At 44.3% G+C, this 26,400-nt stretch overlaps 1 protein-coding gene across 1 annotated transcript in view; it reads left to right on the top strand.

The window, feature by feature from the left end:
* The first annotated feature begins 1,035 nt into the window (after window positions 1–1,035).
* Window positions 1,036–26,400, top strand: part of LOC149279268 (cadherin-4-like) — a 175,462-nt gene continuing 150,097 nt past the window's right edge. Inside the window, exons 1-3 of the mRNA XM_089501353.1 lie at window positions 1,036–1,059; window positions 3,414–3,439; window positions 5,427–5,530. Coding sequence (XP_089357479.1) covers window positions 5,440–5,530 — 91 coding nt within the window. The 5' untranslated portion in view covers window positions 1,036–1,059; window positions 3,414–3,439; window positions 5,427–5,439. The remainder of the gene's footprint in view (window positions 1,060–3,413; window positions 3,440–5,426; window positions 5,531–26,400) is intronic.

Raw genomic sequence — 26,400 nt, 5'->3', positions numbered from 1 at the left:
AGACGTTTGGCCCAGCAGGCCTCTCGGGCCATGTGGGATCTTCGGACACGTTTTCGAGTCATTTCAGTTCTCATGATTTTCGGTATTTTCTGTCTCACCTTATCATGTCTCTCACCCTTACATTCTAACTCTTCTGCCTCACTCCCCTGTCACTCATACCTCCCTGCCTCACACTCCCCAGTGACTCACTCTATCCTGTCTCTCTCACTCTCATTTCCCTTACTCACTCTCTCATTCTCCTCTCACTCACATCCTGCCTCTCATTATCCTGTCTCTTGCATCCCTCTCTCTCTCATCCTCCTGTCTCTCTCATTCACCTGTCTCTCTCTCTCATCCTCCTGTCTCTCTCCTTCTTCTCTCTCTCTCTCTCTCTCTCTTATTCTTCTCTCTCTCTCATTCACCTGTCTCTCATCCTCCTGTCTCTCTCATCCTCTCTCTCATTCTTCTCTTTCTCTCACGCCTCTGTCTCTCTCTCCATCCGCAGTCCTCTCTCTCTCTCTCTCTCTCTCTCTCTCTCTCTCTGCGCTTAGTGGTTGCAGTACCAGCATTCTCCAGCAGGGGGTGAGAGGCGGGGCTGTGACTGTCACTCACTTCATCCAAGCTGTCAATCTCTGTGCTGGGCGGGGATAGCTGTCAAACTACAGTGGTGGGCGGGGCGTCTGATAATGTCAGGCGCCGGGCACAGTGGACCTGTCGACCTGGTTGGCGGGGCTTCTCTCTTAGTCACCAACTGGGGCGGGGATAAGAGGGGCTTCTGTCTGTAATACCGCCCCTAGAGGGGGGCCGGTCTGTGGGTGTAGAAGATATGTTGGAGGCCGAACTGTGCGGTCTATGCCATCCCCCTCGCAGTAACTCCTCCCCATGGGGCGTGGCTAGCGTTCGGCCGGTGCCTCCCGTTCACCTGCAGCTCAGAACGGGGACTGACGGGCGGACAGGCGGCAGCGCCCGGGGCCAGCGGAGCCTCATACCGGCACAGCCAGCGGAGGGACACAGGGGAGGCGGGGAGCCGGCCACACCATGCCAGCGGCCACCGGGACTGCTCTGCTACTGCTGCTGCTGGCCCTGAACCGGCCCCTGGGGGTGAGTGCAGCGCTATCGAAGAGTACCGAGTACCAGCTAGAGAATGGGCACCGGGGGTGAGAGTGCCGCGTATCCGACACGTTATACGGAGTTCTGTGATTTACTTACGGCAGTCTGTAGATAGAGGCTGAGACTGGCACAGTGTGTATAACCCGGCATAATGGCTGAGACTGGCACAGTGTGTATAACCCGGTATAATGGCTGAGACTGGCACAGTGTGTATAACCCGGAATAATGGCTGAGACTGGCACAGTGTGTATAACCCGGTATTATGGCTGAGACTGGCACAGTGTGTATAACCCGGTATAATGGCTGAGACTGGCACAGTGTGTATATCCCGGAATAGAGGCTGAGACTGGCACAGTGTGTATATCCCGGTATAATGGCTGAGACTGGCACAGAGTGTATAACCCGGAATAGAGGCAGAGACTGGCACAGAGTGTATAACCCGGGATAGAGGCTGAGACTGGCACAGAGTGTATAACCCGGAATAGAGGCAGAGACTGGCACAGAGTGTATAACCCGGGATAGAGGCTGAGACTGGCACAGTGTGTATATCCCGGAATAGAGGCTGAGACTGGCACAATGTGTATAACACGGGATAGAGGCTGAGACTGATACACAGTGTGTATAACACGGGATAGAGGCTGAAACTGGCACAGTGTATATAACCCGAGGCAGACTGGCACAGTGTGTATAACACGGGATAGAGGCAGACTGACACAGTGTGTATAACACGGGATAGAGGCTGAGACTGGCACAGTGTGTATAACCCGATGCAGACTGGCACAGTGTGTATAACCCGATGCAGACTGGCACAGTGTGTATAACTCGAGGCAGAGGCAGACTGGCACAGTGTGTATAACCAGAGGCAGAGGCAGACTGGCACAGTGTGTATAACCCGATGCAGACTGGCACAGTGTGTATAACCCGGGATAGAGGCTGACACCCCGCGTGGTCTTCTTTTTTTGCCCCTATTAGTAGAAGTCAAGTACCCTCCCTGGCACAGTAATGGTTAATAGGCATTGGCATCTCACCAGCGGGTGATGCGCGGATTAACCCTTTCAGCGGGCAGGCATGGATCTTGCCCCGCCGGAGTGAGTGATTCGGGCAGGTTTCGTGACGTTGCCGCGGTGGGTTGTTGGCTTCCCGGGGCCGCCCGTCCGGGGCGAAGCGATCCTCGGGCAGTTTACACCCAGCCTCTGCCGCAAACAACAGGGATCGGCTCGCCGCGAAGTGTCAGCGAGTCCGGTGCCCCCAAATATTTATGTGAAAACACATAACATCATGGGGTTAACCGTGAGTATCGAGTAATAATAACTGGTTATTCATGATTAGTGTTAGGCAGTCTAGAAGCTTAGCATGTGGTAGACTAAAACCCCCATCATCCACAGCCAGCAGGGGGGATTAGATTCGCTGGAACAAGTCGTCACACTGTTTCAAGAAAGCTCAGAAGTCTTCCTGCCTCCCTCCGCGATCCGTGTCCAGCATCCTCATTGGAAATTTAAATCCCCCCTCACTTTTTTTCTGTCAAAACTCCCTTTTTTTCTTCCACTTTCTCCCTTTTCTTTCCATCCTTTTCTCCTTTTTCTTTCCATCCTTTTCCCCTTTTTTTCTTTCCTACCCTCTTCTCCTTTTTCTTCCCCCCATTTCTTCCTTTTCTTTCCTACCCTTTCCTTCTTTTTCTTTCCATCCTTTTTTCCTCTTTTTTTCTTTCCTCCCTTTTCTCCTTTCTCTTTCCTACTTTTTTCCCCCCTCTCCTTTCTCCTTTTTCCTCCCCTTTCCCCTCCATGGTCCGGTTCACTAAGCCAGCTACTAGACAGATGCAGGATAACCTCCTTAAAACTGTTTTTTTTCCCTTTAACTGCTTGGGTGCCAGGAGAATAGGATTGTATACAGCCCTGGCACTCACATAGTTAACTGTAAAAATGCACAATCCGGCCTCTTTACCAGAAAAACATTAAATTTATGGATATATCGCCCGCAGATTCCATAGCGCTGTATAAATCTAATTCACACACCCAGGTTCCATATTGCTCTCGCCAAGTGCAAGAATATTAACCCTCTATTTTTAGAAAGCGTTGTATTACTGTTGATGATGTCTGCTGGAAGGGTTAAAAACTATTAACCCATGCGCATTCCCATGTATTTGGTTGGCAGAATTTGCAGGCACTGTTGTATAGTGGATGATGGGACTTGTTGTCCTCCAGCAGTAGGACACAGCTGTGATGTATAATATTTGCACATGGCTGATACATTTACCTGTGGTGAGCAATGAACGATGTTATTAACAGATTCTCAACAAAGATTTTACTTTACTGAGCGGGTGGTAGATAAATGGAACAGCCTCCCAGCAGAAGTGGTAGCGGGTTATCCAGCGAGGGGATTTAAACATGCATGGGATAGACATCCGGCTCCTGAATCTAAGACGAGACCAACGACTGATTAAGGTTTAAGTCTTTACAGCAGGAGAAACGGGGGGCCGAATGGGGCCGATCTGCCGGCAGGGTCTGGGTTTTAAGTTGCTTTCTATATCGGTAGCGAGTCAGTAATTTGTCTTCTAAAGTATTTTGCACTAAATTGAAAAAATGTAAATGTAATTTGCATAAAAATGGGAGGAATCAGGGTAGTTGCCCAGCATGCTCCAGGTAAGGACTACCTCTCCCAACATACCCCTAAATACAGGATTATCCTTTAACTCAGTCCAGCAGAGCTGCCCCCCCAGACCATATCTGCCCCCCCAATATCCCCCCCCGCACCATGTCCTCAACTCTAAAACAATCATTCGCTTTTTTCTGCCCCATTGCCCCTGTAGGAGGCCTCCTGCCGGCCGTGGGCTCCCAATTACCCCTTTTCGGTAATTAAAAGAATTCGAATTCTGAATCTAGAAAGAATTTGTCGGAATTTATTTTTATTTCTTTTGTTTTTCTTCTCATTTTGTTTTGAAATCCTCGATTCTTTTAATAATATTTCATTTAAATTTGAAAACAAACACATAAAACATCAAAATATTTGGATTGCAACAAAATAACTCGATGTGCGTTTAAGGAGAAGATTAACCCCTTCAGTGCTTTTAAGGAGCGGTTTAACCCGTTCAGTGGCTGTGCGATACGCTCACAGAATCGCCCCCTGATAAAATATGTGGCAGGGACTGTTTGATGAATGGACCTCGCTCCGCCGAGCCCATCCTGGAAATGCTGTCGGTGAGAATGGCGGCTGGTTTTTTTTTTGTTTTTTTTTACATTTTATTTCATTTTTATTTTTTTGGGCCGTCCCTGGTTTTGTGGAGAATATTTCTTATTTCCTTGCGATCCGCTGCTCGCTGTATTTAATGCCTCGGAGAACCGGGGTCTCTGGCTGTCACGCTCCCGCTAACTTGCCGTTAAACGCCGTATTTTTACATCGATGTTGTTGCTGAGTATTTGTGACGCGGAGCTCGCAATCTAATTTTGTTTTGTCGGAGTCGGTGGGTGGAATGTGGCGGGTTGAGCGCGAGATCCGGTCCACGTTCAGACATTTGAAAGTCGCTCTGCTTGTCGTTGAGCGCATTCAACGCTGGAAATGGTTAAAAGATGAACCTTTTAATAACGCGAATTCCCCAAATCTTATCACATAAACAGGATCTCAGGTTAGCGCTCAACATGTTAAACTACAAACGCCCCTCTGGTATGCAAGGGGTTAAACTAGGGTGCCAACCCCCCCCCACACTCCTTAGGCTTACTAAAAGTTAAACAGAGGCCCTGAACTGTTTGTCTTGTAAAGGGTTAAGCAGCAGGCTCATTCAGAAAGTGCCCTCTCTCTGTGTGGCCTGGGGCCGATTTGGGCCGGGTTTATCTCATTCATTTAGTTGGGTTTAATAATTTCAGCAAACAATCGAATTCATGCTATCAGTATGTAGGGGGCACGATGTGACCTGTCTCTGTGACAATATCCCGCCAGCATGGGGCTAAACAATGAGGGGATCAGACAAGTGCCAATCTACAACTGCCCCCTTAACCCTTCCTGTCCCAGTTTGTGTGCTGAAATTCAGAAAGCGCTAATCAACACGAACTGACCGCTTAACCCTTCCTATGCCAGATTATGTACTTGAGTTTGGACCATACTAACCTATAAGACCTGACTCTATTAACCCTTCCTATCCCAGTTTGTACGCCGTAGTAACAGCTCAGATGTCTGTCTCTTTCTCGCCACACCTTGTGCATTGTCCTAGGGGCATCAGATGGTGAAATGGCAGGGGCCAGCAGCCACCGGGGGCCCTGCCGACACGGGCTGTGTGTTTTATGTATTGCCCTCCTTGCTCTGCGTGTGTCACGGACTAATGCCCTGTTCTGTCCGCAGGTACGCAGTGGGAATGTTTCCATGCGACACAGTTGCACTCGTGGCTTCTCGGAGGATGGCTACACGGCGCTGGTGGCTCCAAACATCGTGGAGGGGCAGAAGCTGCTGAAAGGTGAGTGCGGACGTTGTGCCGACCTCGTCTCAAAACCGATCCGCTCTCTGCTTTTTGTCCAATTCGTGGTAATGAGTATACATGAGAAGAACATCGCCGTACGCTCCATGCATGCGCAGGGCACCCGGTATCAGTCATTAACTCTTGCTCTGCCAGCTGGACTTCCTGGCCTTTAACGAATGAAGCGTTTCTTTTTAAAGTGCATGTGAAGGGTTAATGGGTAGATGATCGTCGTGGCACGCGCCGCCGGTTTCTTTTCTCACTTGCCTCGTCCCGATGGCGTTTTCCGCATGTTCCGTTCGGGGGTCTGACAGTCTAAATTAATATCAGACGGATAGAAGAACAAAAAATGAATTTATGAATAGAATTCCGCGCTGAATAATTCTCAGCGTTCCACGGCAGCGGTAATAGCTGGGAGTTACTGGCGGCCCAAACCGCGGGTCAACGTCGTGAAATGAAGCCGAACGGCGGCGTAAATTCGGCGCAGGGCATTTAAGATCGGTTTAAGGCGTTTAGGTGGAGATTTATAAAGCTCTCGGGCCGAGCGAGGAACCAAAGGGCTTAACAAGAAGATGCGGCTGCTCCGGGGTAAAAACACTGAGGTTTCTGATTCCGGGCAGAATAAGAGTTTAGATACCTCCCAGCCCCCTCTCCGACTCCTCGATCGTGTAAGACGGCGAGTGTTCAAATAATTGGATAGGTATATATTTCCGTGCTGCCCCCCCCCTCCCGGCAACGATCCGGTAAAGTGCAGAGTCTGTGCGTTTTGCGCTGATAAGTTTAATAAAAGGTTCAAGCACTGGCAGCACGGAACGCTCGGAGCGTATCTGATAAAGCGTTGTTTTTCTTCTTATTATTTATTGATTTGTATAGTGCCTTCGTATTCTGCGGGGCTGTACAATGTAGAGCATCAACATCATTTAACAATCGGGACAAACAGAAAATGAAGGCAGGGAGGGGCCTGATCTAAAGAGCTGACAATCTAGGATGCATTGGGGATATATTACACACCAATTAAATAAATACAATAATAATATGAAAAATTGTAAATTTTTTCCCCTGATTTATCATTAATAAAAGCCGCCTTTCGCTGATGATATCCGGATCCACAGTCCGTATCTGCAGCCGATGCCCGGGCATTTAAATGTTAAACCCTTTGCACGATGCCCGGCGTATCTGAGGGGTCTGAGAAGGTCCCCGTGCTCGAGGGGTAGGCGTTTTGCTGGCGTTGACTCACTGGCAGAGAAGGGGTTATTTCTGTTGCCTGCCTGCCTGCACTCACTATTTGTCCTGTAGGGGTCTCCTGAATGCGGAGAAGAGAAAAGATTTATTCACTTCCCCTCGACCCAAAAAACAGCAGAAATAAATGCAGAAATCTGTAGGTAATCCGGAGCGCTCCCTAAATAAATCCCGATACCGGGACGCGCGTCTCGTATTTCCATATTTTTTTTTACGTTTGCTGCCGGTTATCAGATCTCTTTTATTCCCACCGTAACGTTTGGTTTTGAGTTGAATTACTTCCGTATCGCTGAAAATGCTGAGTTGGCCGCCGGCAGCGCCAAGTTCATTAGCGGATTCTTAATGTTTTAAATGTATTTTTGAGTCAAGGTGCGGGGTAACGAATTAGCGGCTTTTATTGTAATGCAAACGTGTTTTACGCAAAGGTTTAAAAACCTGTGTGTGTGGGTATGGGTGCGTGTATGTGTGTGTGTGTGTGTGTGTGCGTGGGTATGGATGCGTGTATGTGTGTGTGGGTATGGGTGCTTGTATGGGTGCGTGTGTGTGTGTGTGGGTATGGGTGCGTGTGTGTGTGTGGGTATGTACGTGTGTGTAGGTGCCTGTGCGTGAACGCCTTGGTGTGATCCAAGGATGTTTTTGGTCCAACTGTCATTAGTTAATTCAGGCGGTACCTAAACTTCCCGGGATGGGGTGTCGGGCCGACCGCTTTGTGTAACACGGCATCCTCTCGTACGAAACGCGCCGGTAGCCGTCACAGATTATACACTAAAATGTGCATTTTTCAAATGAATAGCTACGTTTCCTGATAGAAATGTAATTTTTAGCGTGGATACAAGGATCGAACGATGGTTAACTTGAGGTATCTTTAGATCCACAAAATCCTTAGACCTCCTTCGGAGTCTGACAATTCTCTCAACTGATTGAAACAGCCAGAAACCTCCCGACTGAAATTAGTGTGCGCAGGGTGGGTGTCTGCAACGTCTGGGGTATTTTGGGGTAGGGAGAAAGGGGCCAAAAAATCCTCCTCCTCCCCATGCATTTGCCAGGAGTGCGTATGATGGCTGGAGTGCCCCAATGGCCCTACTCTTTTTGTTTTGGTGAATGAATACTATTAGGCGGTGAAGAGAATGTAGAATTAAGAAGTCCCTGTTTCATAAAACAAATGCGATCTTGGTAATAGGGTTTTGGGGTAATGTGTTAGACATTTCTAGGAAGGGGCTCTTGTCTAGCCAATAACTGGGACCCCCATCGTTTGCTAACAATAATTTCTCGCCGGGGATGAGGGGACGTCACACCGAGCTCATTCTTTCGCTGAAGCGCATCTGATAAATCTACATGGCGTCTCGTTCGTGGTGGGAGCTGCGGGTACATCAGAGAGTTGCGTGTATCTAGCTGTGCGGCTCTTTAGCGCGGCTGGTATAATATATCACACGCGGTATGATCTCCTTGTAGATAAGTTGTGTGTTTTGGGTTTTTTCGTCCGTATCACATGACACAGACCCCCCGGAGACGGCTTATTTCTCCCCTCTTTTCTCCGACGTGTTTGAAAGGCTCAGTCTCACAAAAACCGAACCAATTAGACCAACATTTCCCTTAAATTGGAGGTTGGGTCTGGCCGGCAGACGCACTGCTGAGCAGCCCTGGGGAGTTTAAGGCTCCGGAAAAGTTGGAGGCATCACCAGCTTGAAACGCGCTTTTTAAATAAACAATATTTTGGATTAAGTGTGGCTCCTCGCGCATGTGTGAAAGTCTGTCTTTACAATAATGTAAACCCCCACAGTTACTAATGGAAGAGAGGTATAAAGGTGTGCCCAAAATGCCCAGAGACAGCAGCGAGGAGTCCATCCAGAACCAGGTGGATATAGACTATTTAAGACAGTCTCAGGGAAGCTACAGTCTTGGCCACTTGCGGACTCCGGCTCCAGATCCCACTTCATCCCCCCGGATTCGAGGACCTTCAGGGTGGCTCTCGGCACAAAGAAGCGCAAAGGGAAGTCCTCAGATCGCAGACTTGAAACAGAATTTGTGAACTGCCTTCCCTACGTGAGCCGCGCATGTGAGCATAGCCCCGTGTTCAGCTGGCGTATTGCAAAGCGGGGGGGGGGGGGTTCTGTCTATGAAAAAATAACAAAAAATAATAGTTTCATATTTTAACAAAAAAAAAAAACGGCTTCTCCTCGGGTAAAACGGTGAAAAATGGCACTGAAATCCATACGATGTCACCTTCTGGTATAGCGGGAAATAGTTTCAATGCGAAAATAGAAAGTTCAGAGGCTAGCCATTCAGTCAGTGAGGGGTTAAGAAGATTAGCATAATCATTTCATAGGAAGTAGGAAATTACAGCTATGATGTCATTCTTGCACCCCCCCCTTAAATTTTTTTCCAACCTGCCATGTATTATACATATATGTATTAGAACCCAGATTTCTGTATATACCTCGGGAGCAGCCATCTTCCTGTGCTCAGGATTTGAATGATTATTTCTCCCCGTTATCTCCTGAAGTTAAGTTGCTGATTGTTGCAGGGGCTTTTACTTGGTGCAGATCCATAACACTGGGGCAGACAGGTTTTGGGGGATCAGTGTGTGTTTTAGTGTGTGATCGGTGGTCTTCGTTCTAGGTAACACTAGATTTATTTTCCTGATTGGTCGCGGGGTTAAGTTTGTGCATGGGAAACGAAAGGTTAAAAGCAGGCATTTCTGGGCTCCTTTGCGACTCGAGCAGAATCTCATTAGACCGGAGTGCGCTGGATAAGCGGAGGCTACAAATTGCGTCCCGTTCGGAAGGACTTTGCCTCCTGCGGGGACCCCGGGCTATAAACCGAGCCTTGATTAATTACGTTTTATGGTTGGCTATTTTGCCAATCCGTCCATCACGGGAGAGCAGGAGATAAAAGCCTCTTGCGAGAGGTGAGGTGTTATTTTTGGATGATCCATCAAGGTTACTTTTAAAGGCACAGCTTCCTGCCAAGTTTACATCGCTGTCTGATTCCTGGGATTAAAACCCAAATCCTATCTCCATTTTATTCCGCGGGCGACCAGGTCTCCAACTCCAGTCTGTTCCCTACCGGAACGTCAGGACTGAGAATGTCAGATCGCAATGTCTGTCGCTACAAAGTATCCCTTCTTTTTATCTAAAAAACGTAGAAACCCAGACCCTGCCGGGAGATCGGCCCCATTCAGTCGTCTGTTTCTCCTGCTGTAAAGACTCAAACATTCATCGGTCGTTGGTCTCGTCTTAGATTCAGGAGCCGTATGTCTATCCCATACATGTTTACATCCCCTTGCTGTATTACCCTCTACCACCTCTGCTGGAGGTCTGTCCATGGTGACAGGTCCGGCGTAAAGCCCCACAGGGGGGGTATCTACAAAGTAAAGTGTTTGAAGCATCAGCAATTCCAGGCATGGAAGAAACTTCCCGGCTTGTCCGCTCATATCCCGCGTTCTCCACCAGAACCGGCTTTTATCTCTGATTTGCTGATGTCATTTGTATTGATTGATATTATTTAATTATTCTTTTGATTGCTAATAGATTCCTGATTTATCTCTGATTGGCTGCTCTTTCTCCGAATCCCGATTATTTATTGATATCGATGAATTAGTAGATTTGCGGCCCGCGATGCCGGGTAGAGGATATTGATTCTGCGTTCTGAGAGCACGCGGTGCGTGAATTATGGACCCAGGGTTTGCAGTCACCTGTAAGCACAGGTTTGCCATATGTCGGTGGCGGGTATGGATAGAAGAAATTAACCACGTCTTGGGATTTAGACGTGTGGCTTAATAAGAAAAAGAAAAAAAAAAAGCTCTTTGTTCTGTTTACATGGATAGGATAAAGTCGATTCAAAGCTCTCCGCACTTTGATAGCAGAGCTGGGAAGTAAAAAATAGATTATGTATTCACTAAGGCGCAGTGCTATGCAGTTAATTCCGAGGCTCCTTGTCCCATCGGACCCGGCTTTCTAAGAAGCTGGACTCTGGAAGCTGATTTCTGCAGCAAGAAAAGGGGATTAATGCAGCCGGGGTTTGATAAGCTGAGCCCTGTTGTGTAAGACTTTTCCATTCTGCTCGGCAATCCTTGTCTTGGCAGGGAGATAAAACTTGTTCTTCACTTTTAACTATTCCTTTTTACTGAGGAAAGGTTTGGTTTACAGAGAGGTGTATGAATGCCATAGATTAAGTGAGTGAATGAGCTCGTACCATCGCCATGGGTCCCACATTTGCTTTTCGTTATTTAGGGGATGGGACTTTTCACAAACTTTGTATGTGCTTTGTGCCCTATTGCTGGGTATTTGTGTAACTGGGTGGGGCATTTAGAAGAAGAAGAATATATTTTATTTACCCCATTTATTTTATAAAGGAAAGAGGGAGATTAGGGGAGGAGAGAGGGGCATTAGAGGCTGAAAGGGAAAATGAGAGAGAGGCTCAGGGATTAGAGAGAGAGAGAGAGGGACTGACCAAACTGAACAGGGACACTTTTGAGGAGTTGAGTTTTTCAGCAGCCAAATACATCAAGATAAAGATTATCCTTTCGTACTGCGTTTGACGATTGAATGAATTTTTCATGGAGAGGATTTAATTAAGAACTGTCCTTTTCTCAAGTAATTTACATGTTGGATGACATGTGTTTGGGAGCCAGAGTCATTAGTGGCTAAACTGGTAAATATATCTTCCATCTCCCTTGTACAAGTGAGTGAATGAATGTTTATACTGGATAATAATGAGATATAATGGGGGGCATGAATCATTAAACTGAACAGTGCAAACAAAGTCAGTGAATGAACTAGCGATAATATGGTTGACACTACTGGGCAAACTTATTAAACATTACTAGGAATTTGCATTAATATTCTAGATTTATTTCAACTATTAGTACAGTCTGAGTGAATGAATTGGGGCTGTTAAGGCTCATCGGTGGTTGATAAATGAATTAATTGGAATGTATCTTGGGTGGACAAAGTAACGGGGGTCTACATTGAATCAACAAATACGTTATTCACCATAGCTAGGGGACAAAAGTTGAATAATTGTATTTATGGCGGCAAATGTATGATTCACATACAGGTTTCTGATGCAGGTTAATGAATTAGGGTATGTCTGTGAGATATATTAAATGTTAATGAATTAGTAAATTTATAGACTTCAGAATTGAGTGGATTAATAAACGAATGGTGTGTGGAATGAATGAGGTCAGTTATGATGGCTTGTGCTTAGTGCTTGCTGAATCCGTGTAATTGTGGTTTGTATAATTAGTTTAAAAGTGAGGGAATAATATATCTTGGAGAAGCTGAGAAAAGTGGCAACTCTGGCTTTGCCACAGGCTATCTGATCAGTTTATATCCTGATGTTCTCTGTCTCCCCCACCCTTACAAAGGCTGCCTTAACCAATCAACAACAATCGGTAGCTTAAAATAGGGAGAGATAACTTATTGGGGAGGAATAATCATGCAGATCCTGAGAACAGCAAGTAAAGATGGTATATACATATACTGGGTTTCTAATACATATATATTGCTTATTTAAATCAGGTTGATTTAGTGTATCTGAGCCATAAGTAAACATATAATTTGACGGCAGATAAGAACCATCTACTCTGCCTGGAAAAAAAAAATAAAAAAAATATATATATATATAAATAAACAAAAATATTTTTTTTTGCGTACTTTCCACACGATAATTGGAACGACGGCTTCTTAAAGATTATTCAGCAGCAGGAGGATGAGGATGAAATTCAGGTCTGATTGAAAGGTGAAAAACATCATTTATTGTGAATATCAAATCATTATATTGTAGGGGGGTTTTTTTTGGTTGTTTTTTTTTTAAAGAAAAGTAAAAGGAAGACGCAGGGGGTAAATATCTTTCTTTTCTTGGGAAAACACAGACAATGATGGAGATGAGAGTTAGTAAAATTGCCAGCTTTCTGATGTGTCCTCAATCAGCCGGTAACTGTAAAAAATGATATTGACCTCAGGAATTGTAATGTGGACGCGCGCGCATGTTTAACTGCCCCGGAATCAAAGAGCTTTACTGATAACCTTTTATTGATCCGTCGTGTCTCTGCATTACACGTCGCCCAAAGGCCCGTCACATGAAGCAGCGAGGTTTTCTTAGTGCAGTATCACTGCAGGTTATCAAACATTAGTATGTGAGCTGGGTGTGATTTATAAAATCGGAAGTAAATTTACATGTAGAAAATATACATTATACTTCAAAAGTTTGGGGTCACTAAGAAATTTTCTTGTTTTTGAAAAGCACATTTTGTCCAGTAAAATAACATTCCATTTTTAATGGAATATCTTCTTCATAGGCGTGCATCACTCTTTATCACACCCATCACTCCTGTGTTCCAATGGCCCTTTATCACTCCCATCACTCCTGTGTTCCAATGGCCCTTTATCACTCCCATCACTCCTGTGTTCCAATGGCCCTTTATCACTCCCATCACTCCTGTGTTCCAACGGCCCTTTATCACTCCCATCACTCCTGTGTTCCAATGGCCCTTTATCACTCCCATCACTACTGTGTTCCAATGGCCCTTTATCACTCCCATCACTCCTGTGTTCCAATGGCCCTTTATCACTCCCATCACTCCTGTGTTCCAATGGCCCTTTATCACTCCCATCACTTCTGTGTTCCAATGGCCCTTTTTCACTCCCATCACTCCTGTGTTCCAATGGCCCTTTATCACTCCCACCAATGGCCCTTTATCACTCCCATCACTCCTGTGTTCCAATGGCAGGTTGTGTTCGCTGATCCAAATGTAAGTTTAAAAGGTTGATTGATGGTTAGAAAACCCTTTTGTAATTATGTTACAGCCAGAAATGTCCTTGTTTTCCATGAAAACAGCTCAGTGACCCCGAACCTTTGAGTGGTAGTGTGTGCGTGCGTGTATGTTTGTATGTGTGTTGCTATATACGGTATATATATATAATATATATACACACACACACACATAATGAAGTCTTACTAGAGATTACTTCTCGTACATTATAAAGCTAATCGGCCGTTACAAAATGTCTCTGTATGAGAATTGGATCGTGAAAGGTCATTTCACTTTGAGTATTTCGGTTGGGTTTGATATTTAGAATTCCCGTTTGGAATGTTCTCGAGTTTGTAAGAACAGTAAGAGATATCAGGATATCGGGTCTGTAGAATCTGGAAGGAATCCCTGAGTGTTGTAAGGAATACATTTCTTATCTTTTACTCGGCTTATGGATCGTCCAATTTATGAATCAAACCCGTTGACTTTAGGAGGACGCTTTATCTTTTGAGTAACCCAGAAGGTAGAGGTTCCCCAGAGCACCGATACCATGTAGACACCACGATGCCCCCTCCTCAAACATCCTGCTCTTTCTTTATATTACACACAATCTTCAGACGGAATTCTTTTTCAAGAGCGGCCAACAATGGCTTGTAAACTGCCAGGAGATCGATATCTAAGTACTTCCGCTCTACGGGACGAGCCAAACGCTAACGATAATTGGCGGTTATGTTGCTCTAGATCCCAACCGACGCAGAGAAAGGAGAGATGGTCGTTAGTCCAGCGTTTCGCCCCCCCCTCACCTTTTTTAGGTTAGACTCTGGACCCCCGGACACCTGTCTACCGCGGCGCAGGGCTAGAGAGTATCTTAAGTCTCTGGGATTTAGAGAAGGGTGCGGGGTGCCAGGCGCGAGAGTAGATGAAGCAGGTCCTTCCACGCTTCCAGATTTAAGTGTTTTTATGATGTGCTTGTAAAATACCTGCGGGTTACTTGATAGAAGGAACAATGACTGATTCTTCTCCGCAAGAAACACAGATAATACTTAAGGAACTCATTTACATGCCGGCTAATGAGCTGTAAAGCTGATGTCTGTGAGCGCGTATGTACGGTGCGCTCGGGGAAAGCGCTCTGCACGTTACCCTCTGCAGCGCAGAAGAAAAAATAATGCAGAACAAACGTAAGAATACTCCACTTGTGACTGATTGAAAACGCTTTAAACCTTCTCTCCGCGAGTCTCCAATGATGGGTTTGAGGAGCTCTTTATTGCTGTATAATCCCGCGTCTTTATTAAGTTGATCATTGCCCTCCAAAAACAAACTTAGTTTTGCTGTTTTTGTGTGTTTTTAACCGCGTGCGACTTCCCAAGGCGGCGCAATCGGCGGAGCTCGTTGGCTAATGCGGCGGAAAGTATCAAGCTCCTGTCAAGTGTTTACAAAAGGAGAGGGTGGTAGATAAATGGAACAGCCTCCCGGCAGAAGTTGCAGAGGCTAACTTAACCCAATTTAACCCTTTGTGTATTACGAAGATTCACATTATCTGCGATGTTTGGGTCCTGTACGTTTTGGGGTAATCGTTTAAATGAAGGGTTTGTGGATGTGTTGGTTAATGTCATGGGGTGTCACGGGTTAATCTTCCTTACATCTCTCTCCTCAGTATCTCTCTCTGCGAGAAACCTCCGCGTCACACACGCCATGTCAGCTTTTTCTCTTTTTTTTTTTTTTTTAGGACAATGTAGCAGCAGATTTAGTGCGGTAATTGCTCTATTCATTCAATAGTATTGAAATACCCGCGAGCTGCATATAGCTGCGGGGGATCAGCGCTCTAAAGTACAACCTAATTAATGAACCTGCGTGCCGTTCAGGAGAATATTACGCCATTACTGTGTGGTGCGCATGTACAGAGCAGCTCCCCCACCCTCTCGCTGCCGTGTACGTTTTATATTAAGAATACCAGGTTCCCGTCTGCCACTTCATCAGGGTTGACTTGTTTTTGGCCCAACAGAGCAGAAGACCTTTTGAGATCTGCAGATGCCCCATGTCCAAAACCAAGTGTCTTCTGCCAAGCAGGAAAGCAGCAAACCTCAGGGTTCGTCCTTAGGGGGCCACAGTCAATAATATTAGTATAATATAAATATAATCAATAATTAATCTAAGTATAATACTCTTGTAAGAGAAAAAAGTAGGGCTCTTGAGAGCAAAGTTTGATGCCCCTGATTGGGAAACCATCTTGTATTTATATTTTTATAAAATTCCGATATAAACCCATCCTCAAAATATAATTAGCACCGATATAGAAGTCGTCGTCATGCTAAGTCCCATCTCTTAGCTTATAAGGATCCCCATTGCACTAGTGGACCATACCACAATGACAGTATAGGGGGAGCTCTTCCTAACGCTATCCTGGCGCACCCCGTTTCGCACGAGGTCCCTTTCATCCTAGTAAATAGTTAATTAGTTCTGCAAGTTCTAAATTCCTGTTAAAAGAATAATAGAAGTTAATTATTTTATGGGATTAAAGAGCTATAAGTGGATTTGAATGTATTGATCCCGCAAATCATTAGGCGGTTGGAATAAATGAAAGAGATAGATGTGTAACTGTTTCTAATTTAAGTCGCCAATGCTGAAATTAATATAAATAGTATTTTTTTTCCTCTTATATTTGTTTACTTATAAATTCAACATTTTCATTTCCTTTTAAGATGAAAGGCAAAAATAGCCTGTGAAGACTAAAAGACGTTGTGTACTTTTTTAAAGTTCTGTTGAAATGGTGGTTTCGGTGAAGGCCGCGGGAAATAATTAGTAGCAGGACCTGTCCCTCAATGTAATTGTCCTACATAATAATGTCAGGTATTATAGAGAAATGGGTTCTAAATTACCGTTAAAAGTAAAGCGTCACCTACAAAGCTTTTAGAATCACTAAATGGAATTGTTTCCACCGCTTGCAATTTGTATAATTGTTTTACTTATAATCTCAGTTATAAAATTATAGAAAAGAGTCCTTTGGCATTTTTGGTTAAATCTACACGAGTTATTAGCTCCTTCCAACGGGAAAGTGGCAATAAGGCAACTAATATATATATATATATAATTTTTTATTTAAATCACTACTGGAGTGTTTTTGAGATGGAAATGAAAAGATTTGGGAATGAAAAAAATATAAAATCAACGGTGATTGGACACGCATAAAAGAAATAAAACAAAAGGCAGGTGTTTTTTAATATTTCTTTAAAAAATTGTTTTTTTGTTTTTTTTACGAATTTGGAGATTATGGAATTTATTCTCTATTGATTACAAATCCTGCCTTATTTGGACTTAGTAAATATTATAGTACAGTCCTTCATAACCGAGATAATTCAGACTTTGTAGGGGGTAGTGTTAAAGAGGTATCGCTCAATGAGTTAAATTGAGAAGTTCATTCATGCACTTGTTGGCCTAAAGGGTTCTAGATCCATGGAACACAACAACTTTGTGGCCTCAGTACCAGACCTTGTATATCGTGTATACGCCAACAAGCGCGGGACTTGTGAAGAATGAAAATGTTTTCTAGATTCAGGCAGTGAAGAAAAAAACAGAGGCCTCTGTGACGATTATTACTGTGAGAGGTATCAATTAAGGCCGGTGTGTGTATCTTCCAAGAATCAGATTGAAGAACACAAACATTATTGATTATTTGTCTTTTATCATCAGCTTCCCCCCAGAGACACGGAGGCTGCATAACAACAGAGATGGATTTTGTGTTTCATTCCTTTTCAGAAGGCTTATGTATATGTAAGAATTAGGATGCGGCTTCGTGGCACAATCCATACACGAGAGACGAGCCGGTGTGCAGGAAGAATTCATTAAATAAGGAGAGAGAATTCCAGTTTGGAATTCTAAGTAGTTATTTTGTGGAAAAGGGAGCTGCTTCCGGTTTACTCAACATTCTAGGGCAGGGGCGTCCAACATGCGGCCCGCGGGCCAAATGCGGCCCGCGAAACCTCGAGGTGCGGCCCACGTGAGATCGGCAGCCAGGATCACAAGAGCCCTGCTGCTTACTTGTGGGAGGGGCTATTCTCTGCTTCCGTCCTTCTTCCTCTGTGGGGAGAACGAGGGAGGCCGCGCCCCCTGCTGAAGTCTGTGAGCGGCATCGAGAGCTGTAGTGCAGGTAAGGGGGTGGGGGAGGTTGTATGAATGAGTATGTCTGATTGAGGGAATGAAACTGTGAATGAATGAATTTGTGTGTGTGTGATAGCATGGATGTGTAAGTGCTGGAACCTAGGCATGATGGGACTGTGATTGCTATTGGCAATCACACTCCTATCATGCCAAGTCAGCCAGTACATGCTGAAACCTGACTAGCTTCCCCCCTTGTGTATTGATGCTGCCAGCAGTATGGGGTCTGCACCAGCATGTATTGGCTGATTTGGGATGATAGGAGTGTGATTGCTAACATCTAACAGCAATCTGCTAACAGCAATCACAGTCCCATCATGCCTAGGTTCCAGTATTTACTGGTTGCCTGGGTATAAAAAGAGTGTGTTTGCTGTTAGCAATCACACTCCTATCATGCCAAGTCAGCCAGTACATGCTGAAACCTGGCTAGCTGCCCCCCTTGTGTATTGATGCTGCCGGCAGTATGGGGTCTGCGCTTACAGCCACCCTGTACCAGCATGTACTGGCTGACTTGGGATGATAGGAGTGTGATTGCTAACATCTAACAGCAATCTGCTAACAGCAATCACAGTACCATCATGCCTAGGTTCCAGCATTCACTGGTTGCCTGGGTATAAAAAGAGTGTGTTTGCTGTTAGCAATCACACTCCTATCATGCCAAGTCATATTGTTGATTTTTTTTGTCCAATTGTGGTGTGTTACTTTTAATAAAAGTGTGGCTACACACTAAAATTGGACAAAAAATACAATGCCCAGCCAACCAGTACATGCTGGAATCTGGGTATGCCTGAGATTGCTGTTAACAATCATAATATATCATTTTTTTTGTACAATTTTGGTGTGTAACTTATTAAAAGTGTGTGGGGGGGTTAGTTTCAGTTTCAGCTAAGTGAACCCTGAATTTTTGGTTTTGGTCCAGAATTTTCATTTTAGTGCATCGCTAAAATAAATAGAACTATTTTATTTTTACTTATCCAGAATCCTGCATTTGTAGGCCCAGAAATCCCAGAAATCAGTGAGAGGAAAAGTAAAGGTTTTGTGTCATTTACTTTATTTTAATCTGCATATCTTATTAAAGGCCATATTTTCTCTCAGTGAAAAATGAGTGCGGCCCGCGCACGTATACAATTCTGATGAAGTGGCCCACTGCAGAAAAAACTTGGACACCCCTGTTCTAGGGCATCATGTCTTCCTCGCATCCATGACCCAACTCGGGCGGTTGGATTCCAACGGAGTTGGGAGCGGGTTCTATTGATTGAATGAATCTAACCAGGGGAGGGCAGGCAAAGATGGCAATGGGCCAATTGGCTTGACATTTGGCCATTATCTGAAGGCTACACAAGTGTCTGTCTTCTAGCAGGTCTGCATGTGGCCACCAAGATGTCCACAGTAAGGAGGACTTTGGCATCTCGGTGATATCGTTTCTACAACTTGTCATTTTTCTATACATTCTGTTTTTGGAGATGTTTTGGATAGGACTGGATGACAGATGTTCTCTGGGTCCAATTGTTTGGACTTGCCTGGTGGCCAGATCTTGCCAGCCGGCTCCTCAAAGGAGTTCATAAAAATAAATATTACCCAGAAAACCAAACCTTAGTATAAAAAGAGAAAAAAATGTAAATCGAGTATGCCTTTCAGCACCGCGCGGCTCCGTATGCAAATTAGTAATATTCCATGGTCTAGAAAATGGAGCCAATAATATTCCAACCATGTTTCCCTTTTGATACATTTCTGTGTATTTACCATGTAAAGTTTGTTTTTTTATATCGGTGGCAAAGTCCCTTTAGTGAGGTCTATTCTGAATACGGAAAGGTCGTCCATGGCAGCGAGTGGATTTATTGCAGGTAGAGGAGGAAGCCGGGAGGCCAAGCGCTTCTTATCTCCCGTCAGATTTTATGTTTGTAAACCAAGTCGGCCATCTGTAAAATAAAACAGATTTGGTAGCAGTAAAAATTGTTTCTGTTGTCTCTCGGATTATTATCCTGAATGACAATAACAGATTGAGAGCTACAGACGCTGCGAATTAACAGCAGTCCCTAAAAATAAAATATTACCAGGACGGAGGAGCCGCCGCCACCGTAAAGGTTAACGCCTCGTCTTGGCCGGCGAAGCCGTTGAAAAGCCAACGCGTGAGGACTTGGCTGCTGCAAGATTGAGGATCTCATCTGTGACCACAGCAAGGCTGAGCCGCACACGTATCCGAAGCCTCGGCATGGCTCTGCGCCACCGCTTTGTGGTGTGGGCTGCTGTGGGAGCCGCTGGCATATCGTCTGCGGTGGCATTTATTGTGGTAGGAGGCAGAGGAGATAAACATATGCAAATGGTACAAGGTGTGTGGCAGGAAGGCAGCTAGCCCACAACGTCTTCAATCCAATTAACCACTACTGCACTAGATGTGCCTTGGGCTGTGCATGCTGTATGTCCTACCAGTTTTATGCTCTTAATCGTTGCCTGCCTCTCAGCAGAAGTGGTAGAGGCAATTTAAACCTGCACGGGATAGGCATATGGCTCCTGAATCTAAGACGAGGCCAACGACTGATTCCTTACAGCAGGAGAAACGGGCAACTAGACGGGGACGGATGGAGACGATCTGCTGGCAAATTTTATGTATCTATCCTTTAAATAGAATAGTAGGATACATTGTAGAGCCTTCTGAGGTCTCCGGCTCGGTAGGAAGATTTCGGGAGGGGGTCGGCTCATTGGATTGATTCTTGTTTTCCCTGGTAGCAGAGTCCAAGGCAGATAAATCCAACTGCGGCTTTTGGAGCTGATCCGAGGCTTCTGTTGCTAATTGTTACTGTCGCTTTTTGCTTATTCAGCTTCTTTATTTTACGATGCAAAATAAAGTCTTCGTTTTATCCCAGGCAGGGAGAGAGGTTGGAGAGATCTCAGCAAAACCCCAGAGACACATGAAACATACTCAGCGTTACTATATAGCTCAACATTATCTCTGGAACGGCGTTTGTAACGCTTTTTAACTGTTTTTATTATCACGAATTATCCCCCACATGCCAGAGAATCCTTATTTAAATAATGACGTCTGTATTAGCAAAATAAGGGACAATTTTCAGTGATTGCAAAAGTAATGGCTTAACACAAAGCATAAAATTTACAGAGGCAGCCGCTAAAAAAGCTCCTGAGTCCTTATCTAGCTTTATTAAAATCTGGAGATTTGGTGATTTTTGTTGGTTACTTGAGATTGGGCTTTTTAAAAATGGCGCTGGACATCAGGGAACGGTTGGCCATCGCAGGCACATGGCTGGTGGGCCAATGGACTGCGGGAAATTTTTCAGTGTTCTGAGATTTATTTCTTTAAGAACATGCGCCAGTTGACCGCGGACGTGTCCTTCAGTTGTTTAGTTCCTTTTGTTTAAACGCTCAGGATAGTTTTCCTAGAAGCTTTAACTGGGATGGAGATAACTGAATTGATGAAATTAAACTCGATCGCCGCTTGATATAGGACCGCTGTATATCGAGAGGGACTTTGGCTTCACCTTCTGGGCTTCACCAATTACAAAACCTATTAAGGTTCAAATACCCCAAATAATCGCCATTAACCGGTCCCCCCGACATCAATCCTCCCCAATTAACCTGTAGTAAATGATGTGATTACTATCATATGGTTGGCCGTTATCCAACATACAACCACCCTACTAACTGGTTATTACCCCCATATTACCACCTTGTACTGGGTTACTATCTCCCCTTTTATTATCATGGAAACCAGACTCCAAAATGTTAGCCTAATCATTCACGGGGTGATCCTGCCCACCCGCAGGGTAATTTGTGCCATTCGTAGGGTTAATTATCACCATTTCTTTCACTAATTAACAGGTTACTTAAAAGTGGTTCTAGAAGAAACATATTATGATTTTGAGACCTCGGCCCCAGCACACTCATTTCAAGCACGCTACCTGCTTTCTCCCCCTACATAACGGCAGCGTTTTGTGTAGTTTAATTGAAGCGCCGCGGGTTCCACGCCTCGTCACGGCGTAATTATGTAATAAAACCCATTGTTAGACGTAAGAGTGTTACCTGCCTGGTTCCTTTTGTACCGTTTGGACAGCCAAGTCCCAGGAGGATCTCCTTTATGGCATCATCAGAGCTGGTTATATCTTTATCATAAAGCTCTCCGCGTCGGTATAAAACACTTCTGCTGGGAGTATCTTTATTTTTTTTAAATGAAAGAGACAGTCTGCTGCCCCTAACAGCCTCGCCAATGATGGAGGCATTTTACAGTCCTTAAAAAGTACTTAAATAATTATTCTTTATCTACAAAAAAAGCCACATTCCTGCTAAAGACGCTACAGCACCTCTACAAATAGAAATTAACGCAAAAGTTTTCGGCGAATGTATGAATGAATTAATGCCTGTTAGACCCCCTCGAAATCTCACATTGTCTTTCTGCCCCTTTTATAGCCTGACTGAGGCTAGCCTCACTCCTGCATGTGACTAGCTCCGCCCCTTATCACAGTCATACCCCAGGGGGCGGGGCATCATGAGAGCCAACCCACGAAGTTCCTGCGCATGCACTTACCTATAACTAAACTTCCCCCCGGTGCCCCTCCCAAGCACACCAGATGGGGCAGCCAAAAGGGCAACTCCCCAGCTGCCGCCGGACTATAACTCGCGTCATACGCAACCGACCTGTGGCCAGAAGAGCATCATGGGAAATGTAGTTCAGCAATATCTTGAGAATTTCTATCCTCTACACCTCCCAGTTGCTCTTGTTTTCTTTATACGCAAGTACAAATTCATTGATTTTTATCTTTTTTCTGTAGAAACAGCCTTGAAAATAATACGTTTATAATGTATAATGATTTGGGCAGCTGATCCCCAGAGTGGTGTTCAAAGAAATATTTTTTTGTTTGTTTGTTTAACTATGTGAACTGAAAATCATTTATTCCGGATTCTTAACCCAAAGTCAGATGCCGATATTGGGCTGTAAGAAAAGAGCCAAAAGGAAAGAAAAAAAAAAACAACTCTGGGATCTTGGCTCTGTGGGACGCTTGGTGTGTCGAAGAGTTCAGCTTCGAGGGGAAAAAAGGCTGAATCGATATTCTGAAATTTTCTCTAGTTCTAAGCCAACGTTCTCAAGATAGAAAGATCTGATGTCTTCCTTGCGTACGGCCTACGGAGCGCTGCCGCCTGTCAAGCAAACGTGTTGATTTCCATTCACAGGGAAGGTCTCTCCGTTGAGGTTTCAATTATTTATACAGCGCTAAATAGCTAAATTTGGGCTTTTTCCTGCTAAACATTTTGTGAATTTTGTTCTTTTTCCTTGTTCTACTTTGCTGAGCGCAGGAATCTGTCATCCGATGTCCCGACCCCCCCCCCCCCCCGCTCCTCCATGTCGCTCCGTTCCTTTGTGGGCCCGTTTGCCGTGCACCTCTGCGCGGATTTTGATCTCTAGGTGATTAGAAACACAGAACATCTGTCTCGTAATCAGTCACGGCAGGAGGGGTGACGATAGGATGCCGCATATGGAGGCCTTTTCCAAGAGACCATGAATGTCACCGATGAGAAGGGGTGAACATCTGTTTCCAGCAACACCTGAAAAATGAGATCGACTTCTGGAGAGATCATAAAATACCGCAGTCTATGATTGTTCCTCGACGCTCCCCTGTCTGCTGTCATCTATCTGGATCCGGTAAATACGACGACTCTTGGAGCTTTAGAGAGAAACACGTTTTCTTTACTTATTGGAGATCTTTTTACAAATGAAAGCAAAGTGGTTGTGAGTTGAAGCAGCCATCTAGAACCTAACGCTTCCATGAATCTTGGTGCAAATTGTAACCTTGCTCGTCTTTGAGCTGTCTCTGTGTGTTCTTCTCTCTGCCGGTTGTTCTGTCGTCTTTGCAAATGTTTTCTGTCTTTAACGCTGAATTCCTCTCTCGTTCTCCGGCACCCACCCTCCGCGTCTTTTGTTTTCTGTAGACACAAAGCTTTCTATTGCTTATCTCTCAAAAGCAAAAGAGCTTGGTGAGTTTCCAGCTGCAAACGTAATCACGCAAGTGACCGCTATCCACCACTTCTATGACGTCATCAAAATGCAGGAACTTGAAGTTCTCCTTTAGTCTCGACAATTCGGTTTCCCAACAATCCCATGTATTCCATATTAAAATCTTGAAAACCGCAGATGTGAACCAGAACCTTGGATTCTTTAATAATGTTTGTTGTCACCAGTAACATCCCATCCTTTATTCTAATTATTCGTTCAGCTCATGAACTGGGGTACATCTTTGTTGAATTGGAGGAAATCAACAGTTCAGCGGGCTTTCTGATCTCGTTCGGCCCCAGCTGACTTTCTGAAGGGCCGTGCCACGTTCGCTGATAAATTTCCAATTATCGCCGTTCCTTCTTCTTCCCGCTAACATTTTCCCAGAGGCCGGAGAGGTGCGCTTTGCTGTAAAGACCCAATGACATTGTTACTGTAGCCGGAGACTCGACCACTTAGTGGAAATGAAGATATTCAATCACATTCTTTCCTCTTTCTTTGAGTAAGAAGAGTCTTTTTAATCACACCTGGATGTCTTCTGCAAGATTCTGCTAAGAACCCGAGGCGGTTACTCAAAGAAAAAATCCGGATTTTAAATACAAGGGATATGGAACCCCCTTCTTGACTGACGGTAATGATCCAAGAATTGGCTTCTAAAGCTTTGGTTGATGGATGTTCCATGCATCAACCACTTCTTCTGAAAAGCAGAACGTTGTAGTGCCTACTTTGTCATTCTGCCATGTAAATGGCTGTACGCTCCAATGTTTTCCTGGTGTATTTGGGGATTTTGAGAGTCAGGGTGTCTCTCCACATGATCAGATCGGAACCTCAAAATTGTATCTTGTCTATACTTATCCCTTCTATACAGCCACGTAGCATCTAGCCCCTCCATACATAGCTAGAACGCCTAACCTGGGAAGGGTCGGATGAGACCTGATTGTAAAGAGGGGCACAAAGCATGGGCACGTTGAGCGGGGTATCTGCGGGGTGTCATATATAATAGGTTTTGTTATTCAGAGATGATATATATCGCTGTCAGCACTCGAAGGAGCCTGGGAACCAGCAGTAGGTGTTATTTTATTAAACATTTTGTTGCATAAACCCAGATTGATAAAATAAGATAGAGAAATATATTTTTTTATTGTAAGACTCGTAATATTGTGGGGAAAAAAGGTTCTGAACAGACATTTCATATCAAGTAAGAAAACAGCTTGCCGTATTAATTTTGTTTACTAGACATCCTTTCGTGATCTCTGCTTTTTTCATTAGCAAAGTTAATTAGTTCTGCAGTTACTGCATACAATACAGGAATTCATTCAGTCTACTGTTACCCAAAAAGAGAAAATAAAATCTTACATAAAAAACAAGAGAGATTGCTAGCTCTTTGGGAGATCGGCAATTGGGTTAAATCCCTCTTTTACCCCCCCAAAAAAAAACGGGCATAGAGGGACCGCTCGCCCTCCGCGCTCCACGTCTGACGGTTTCTTTATCAGTGCTGATCTTATTTTGTGATTGGATTTCATCCAGAAATCCTTGTTGTTCTTGTGTTTTGTGTAAAACGTATGAGGCTGCGGATATTTTCCAAGCTCGTGAAAATGTATCCAACCTGAAGCTCCGATACCTGAGTGTTACTGAAAACAGCAAATATTTACTCGCATCTCGGTGTTTGTAGGTAAAAACGGGAAGCGGGTGTGAAAAATTACAGGTATCGGTATTCCCTTTCTTTCTGAAGGCTCCAAACTGAAGCGCGCATATATTTTTTTTAAAAAAATGTAAGGTTACAAACCCATAATTTTGGCCATATTGCTACATTTAAAAACAAACAAACACAAAAAAACATTCTAGTAGCTGATCCCAAGCTGCTTAACAAATATAACACATGATGCCGCACACTGGTAACTCGATGGCGTCCGCCGGTAACTCAAGCCATTGTGTTTTTAAGATGCGTCGATTGGAAACGTCCTACTTTGCTGTTGGTTAGAATGTGAAATTATAATCTCTATAAATACCTTTTTTTTTTTTTTTTTTTTTTTTCCCAGGTATTTTCTTATTTTTTTGCCTGGGTAATTCCAAGTTACTGATGCAATCCAGGTATCGCCGCGTGTCCCATTCCAACTCATTTCCACCAATATGCACTTTCTTCAGAAGTGAGGAGCCCATTAGCAGTAACAGCTTTTCCAGCCTTCGGTCGAGTATTACAAAGACAAATTGAGCCGGAGCAGTATGATGATTTGTTTTTAATACGCTTTAAATGCACCGAGCTAACCAGAAAAGTGATCCCAAACGTGCCGCTCTTAGGAAAATACGTATTTCAGCTTCTGATTTATGGAACGTTTCTCCATCAGACAAGTTTCACCGCCCTCTGCTTTATCTTTAAATGGCACAAAATAACCTTCATCTTCAACCTTTTCCAGAAACCCAATGACATTTAAAAAAAAATTCCCCATTTAAGGTTTAAGGAGAAACTGTACTTTTTTTATTTGGTGCCTTTTTGGGGTATTTATAGAGGGTTTCATAGTTTTTTATACTTTTATTCTTCACACGGGACTGTACTCTGGGGCTGTGTTCAGCATTCATCAACAAATCTCTCTAAAATGTTCCTTTACCTCTAAGATATTATCGGTAAAATAAGCCAATATTGGGTAAGCGTGGATGGATACCTCAACATACAATATATAAAAGTGTTCTTGTTATGCTGCTGGATAATTTTTTAGCACATAGTCTTGA

The sequence above is a fragment of the Sceloporus occidentalis genome, unplaced genomic scaffold (genome assembly GCF_023333645.1).
Source record: "Sceloporus occidentalis isolate IW3139 unplaced genomic scaffold, rSceOcc1.0.p SCAF_173, whole genome shotgun sequence".
NCBI classification, from domain to species: Eukaryota; Metazoa; Chordata; class Lepidosauria; order Squamata; family Phrynosomatidae; genus Sceloporus; species Sceloporus occidentalis.
Note: the sequence above shows the minus strand (reverse complement) of the source record. Positions and strands in the feature narration are given on the sequence as shown.